Source organism: Benincasa hispida, chromosome 11 (assembly GCF_027475165.1).
Source record: "Benincasa hispida cultivar pf3 chromosome 11, pf3_genome.v1.1, whole genome shotgun sequence".
Taxonomy (NCBI): Eukaryota; Viridiplantae; Streptophyta; class Magnoliopsida; order Cucurbitales; family Cucurbitaceae; genus Benincasa; species Benincasa hispida.
In genome coordinates this window covers 83,047,427-83,052,527 of record NC_143488.1, presented here as the reverse complement: position 1 = coordinate 83,052,527, position 5,101 = coordinate 83,047,427, and the positions used below count along the sequence as shown (strand labels likewise).

The window sequence follows — 5,101 nt, the reverse complement described above, 5'->3', positions numbered from 1 at the left end:
AAATTAAATATAAAATTAAAATTAAGAAACTTAAAAATTAAAATTTTTTGAACTAACAAAACAAGAAATAAGAAATAGAAAATCCAAATTATAAAAGGAAGACATCCAATGGAGACGTGTCTCCCACTAGAAAAATAAAGAATGCAGAAGAAAAATTAGTTTATCACAACCGTATTATGTCAAGTTTTAATTTAAGAGTGTTGTCTTATGAATTAGTTTTCTAATATTCACTAAGTATCACAAATACAATCATCCATTGTTAATTTGGAAAAAATCTCAGATTTCATCTCAGCACTCCCAACAGTCCCTTAACAATTTATTATTTATCAAGTTAGCAGCATCTAAAAATAAAATCCAATGACAATAAAGCAATACGACTACGTTTAGTTCAACTGTTTGGATTTTTATTTTTTGTTTTTTGTTATTTAAAAGTCTATTGTTTTCTATGTTTTATTATCTACGTTAACACTATTTCATAACCAAAGTCAAATTTTGAAAATTTCAAAAAGGAGTTTTTGTTTTTTAAATTTGGCTAAGAACTTTAATGTTTCTACATTGAATTGTAAACTATGACTAAGAAATTATGACAGTTTTGAAAGACCCAAATGGTTACCAAACGAACCTAACTATTTGATTCTAAATAAAATTAGAAAAAATATCAATTTACGATGAATTTTTTAAAATTTTTTTTTAGAAGATTTGAACCACAAACCTCTTAATCTTATACGTTAGTTGAATTAGTTGTTGGTGAATTTTTTAAAGTTTTGAGAGCAAATAAATATATAAACGGTGAGAAACTTAACTTGTAATTTAACGTTGAATTAATTACAAAATTCCAATTATTATACATGCTTAAACTTTAAACAAACAAACAAGTGATGGAAAATATACATATATAATCCATCTCATCACTTGGCATTCCATACATAAATACATACGTGTGTGTGTATATATATATAACACTCAAATATATATTCTCAAAATTCACACCACTGACAATGGCACTGACTTATCAAAGTCCGTACTCCGTAAACTCCTAATTCTCCCTCTGCTTTTATTTTGCTGTTTCTTCTTCGTCAACCCCCACGACGGCGTTCGCGGCGGCGGTGCGTCGTTGTCTTTACCGGCGCTAACCTGTATCAAAATCTTAATAATCCTCGAGTACTGCATCGACTGAGCAATTTGCATTGCACTCATCCCTTTATTCGTCAGCGCCTCGACGTCGGCGCCTCTCTCAACGAGCAGCTGGACTACATCGTCGTGAGCAGCCTCAACCGCGCAATGGAGTGCTGTGTAGCCTTCGTCCTCCTTAGCATTGATATCAATACTGATATCGATCAGGGCTCTAGCGGCGTCGGTCTGGCCCTTGAAGGCGGCTCTGTGGAGCGCTGTCCAGCCATTTTGGTCGCGTCCATTGATAGCGGCCCCACTGTCAAGGAGGAGTTGGATTGAGCGGACGTCGCCTTTACGTGCGGCGGTGGCAAGCTTGTCGGCGAGGCGGAGCACGTCGAAGAGGCGGGTGTGAGAGTGGTCGAACGCGATGTCGTATGGCCGTTTTCCGGCCCAATTTCGAATGTCTTTGTTGGCTCCTTTCTGAATTAAAAGCTTCACGATTTGCTCGTCGCCGATTCTGGCCGCCATGTGCAGCGCTGTATCTCCTGTTGTAAACAGCAACTGCCCTTTCAGTTATAAAGAATATTCGCTTTCCAAACAACTAGATATTTTGCACTTATTTACAAATTTACCCTCCATTGTTATTTTTCATTCTCTCAAGGTTGATCATAGGAAATTATAAAAAAAATAATAATAATAAATAACTTTTCTTATACACAAAATAAAATAAAATACATTACTATTAGGTGCGACCAAACTGCACAAAAAGATGGATTTTTCAAAAAATAAAAAACAATGCTTCACACTATTTTTAATTGCGCCCATTTTTTTTACGCTCTACTATAGAGTGGATCAAATATATATAAAAGAAGAAGTGAGAATGTGGAAAAAAAATTTCATAAGTAAATAAGGTTATTCTAATGATCATTTCAATTTTATTTTTCACTTTTGAAAATTTAGCTTATAAACATTACTTGATATTTTTATTTTGAATTAAAATTCAAGATAAGTTTTAAATTATATAAGAAATTTAGGTCCCATTTAATAATCATTTCCTTTTTTGTTATTGATTTTTGAAAATTAAGTCTACTTTATCTTACAATGATTTGTATTTTTCTTAAGTATAATGATTAAATTCTTAGCCAAAATTTCAAAAACATAAACAAGTTTTTAAAAGCTATATTTCTTTTGTTTTCAAAATTTAGTGTAGTATTTTAAACCATTTAAAAAACAATTAAAAAAAATTTTAAAAGTGAAAATAGTGTCTATAGACATAATTTTCAAAACTAAAAATTAAAAACGAAATGATTATCAAACGGTTTTAAAGTTTTGTTTTTTAAAAAAGAATTAGCTCATTTTTACCAACAAAATAATTATCAATGAGACTTAGAAGGGACTTTCAAATGTCAGTTTTGCCCATGGCCCCAAACTTTTTTTTTTTTTTTTTCTTTTTGGCTACCCTTAGTCAACTCTTTAATGAAGTAAATGATGGGGATTTATTTGGATGGATATTATAAATTCAAATTGTTAATTGACACTTCCTAAGATTAATGATTAAATAGAAACTCTATGATGGAAACAACTAGAACTGGTTAAAGAAGGGAAGTTTTGTAACCATATGGATGAATTCAATTAGTTTAAGATAATTTTACAAGGTTAAATTACATTTCCATCAACTTGGTAGTGTTAAATATTGACATGAACTTTAGAAAAATAGTTTTAGCAAAAAATTTTAATCGTTTGTAGTGGATTAAAAAACACTTTTGATCCTTAAACTTTTATGTAAATAACAATTCAGTCCATAAATTTTAGTTAGTAACGATTTGTCACTACAATTTCAATTTGTAACAGTTTAATCCTAACTTTAATGAGTTACAATTAGTTAATGTAGTTTACCATTTTTAATGACTTTTTATCGTAGAAAATATTAGTATGATTTGATGAAATTTTTTATACAAATTTATAAATTAATCAGAAATCAAATTCATCTAACTAATAAGTGACACTTAATTTTGATGAAAATTTTCACCATAAGTACTAAATCAGTTACAAATTTTAGAGTAGACTTAAATTATTATAAACTATATATAGACAAAATCATTATCAACTAAAGTTAGGAGACAATATTGTTAGTTCTGTTATAGTTTAGAGAACTAGTGTTTTTAATTTTTCTTTTATTTACCATTTTCAATTAGTAGTAGAAGTGTTCAAATGACCTAACCACCCGAATAATCTAGACTATCCAATCCAAACTATTTTAATTTTGTTTTTGAGTTGAATTGAATTTTTTATATTTTTGTTAGATTGGGTTGGATCTAAAGTTGAATAAAAAAAATTGGTTTGATCCAACCTAACTCGAATTTTATATATATATTCATTTTAGAATTGATGTATTTGTGAATTCTTTATGTTTTTCTTGTAAAAACATTTGTTTTTGTATAAAGTCTAATACATATTATAAAGGTTCGTGAGTTTTATGATATTTTAATTATTAGAAATGTGTTGTTGATAGACTTATGTATTTTAAATCAAGAAGAAAACAAATAATAAACCCAACGGAAACCAAATACATCAATAATTAATAGTGAGAGGGGATGAGAAAAGTGAGAAAGTCCACCTTGTTCAGTATTACGAACATCAGGTTTAGCGCCATTAGCGAGAAGCAGCCGAGCACAGTCACGGCGGCGCTCTTGAACAGCGAGATGCAGCGCCGTATCGCCTTCCTTAGAAAGAGCATCAACACAAGCTCCTTTCACCAAAAGCAGCCTCAAAACTTCCACATGCCCTCCGGCCGCCGCCAAATGAACCGCCCCAAACACAGACCCTTCTCCTCGCTCTGTACTCGCTTTTCTCGCCAACAACAGCTCCACAATCAACGCCTGCCCTGCCCCCGCCGCTGCCTCCAGCGCCGTCATGCCACACTCCCCCACTGCCTCCACATCCGGATTAAACTCCAACAACAACTGCACCAAATCCGCCCTCCCCTGCCCAATCGCCAAGTGAAGCAGAGTTCTCCCCTGTTCGTCTACAGAGTCCACCGCCCTCCAGCTCGGCTCACTCCTTTCCAACACCTCTCTGATCTGATCCATGGCCCCATCCGCCACCAGTCTCGCCACTACAGCCGACCCCACAAACATAACCTTAATCCCACTGTCAATGAAGACCTGTTTCTTTCTGGTGGTGAACCAGTCGGAAGGAACAGAGTCAAAGCTGGAGGAGAAGTCTTTGATCGCGGCGCCGGGGACGACGACGCTGTGGAGGAGGAAAGAGTCATCAGAATAAGGGAAGGAATCGGGGAGGTTGAAGCCCGGTGGAAGATGGTAAAGGATTTCCACTGTTAAAGTTGCGAGTGGAGGAATGATTCCAGATTGGGGCTTGAAAGTGTAGCGGGATTTGATCAGAGGCTGCAGCCGGAAGGCGACTGGCATGGTGTACATGACGTTCCGAAGAGTGAGGTCGCCGGAGCATTTTTGGCCCGGTTCGATTCTGATTGGGATGAGGTTGGAGGGCTCGACGGTGATGAGACGATCCATTTTTTGGGGGGATGAAAGGGCAGAAACAGAGGTTTAAAAAACAGAGGTTTAAAAACAGAGGAAGGCCGGCGGTTGATTATAAGAGATTGCCAAGTGGGGATGTGAAAAACAATGGGAGACTTGTTCTATTAGGCCTCTTTTTCTTATAATTTTGTTGTCTTTTTCCTATTTCTTTACTTTACAAGATACGCATTACAAACAAGGAGGAGCTTTGTGGGATTCTCATTTTTAATTTAATGTTTTCTATTTTTATAGTGATTTAAGAAATGAGGTGTTTCTTTGGAAATGTATAGGATAGGAAAATCAAAATCGAATATCTTGAGTTCGAGATTAATAGTATAATTACTATGTCAATTAAAATAGGTTCATTTTGGCTTTTTTGAATATGTTTTTAGGGTATCCAATTTTATTGTTTTGGGATATATGGTTGGCCAAATAATATTTTAGGTTCTAAA

The 5,101-nt window shown here is 34.2% G+C and overlaps 1 protein-coding gene across 1 annotated transcript; it reads right to left on the bottom strand.

The window, feature by feature from the left end:
* Positions 1 to 798: 798 nt before the first annotated feature.
* Positions 799 to 4,775, bottom strand: LOC120091736 (protein VAPYRIN-like). The gene is made up of 2 exons (XM_039049852.2): positions 3,731 to 4,775; positions 799 to 1,658 (listed from the first exon to the last, which is right to left on the bottom strand). Exons 1-2 carry the CDS (start codon positions 4,644 to 4,646, stop codon positions 985 to 987), a joined length of 1,590 nt encoding a protein of 529 aa, XP_038905780.1. The 5' UTR covers positions 4,647 to 4,775; the 3' UTR covers positions 799 to 984.
* Positions 4,776 to 5,101: the final 326 nt, after the last annotated feature.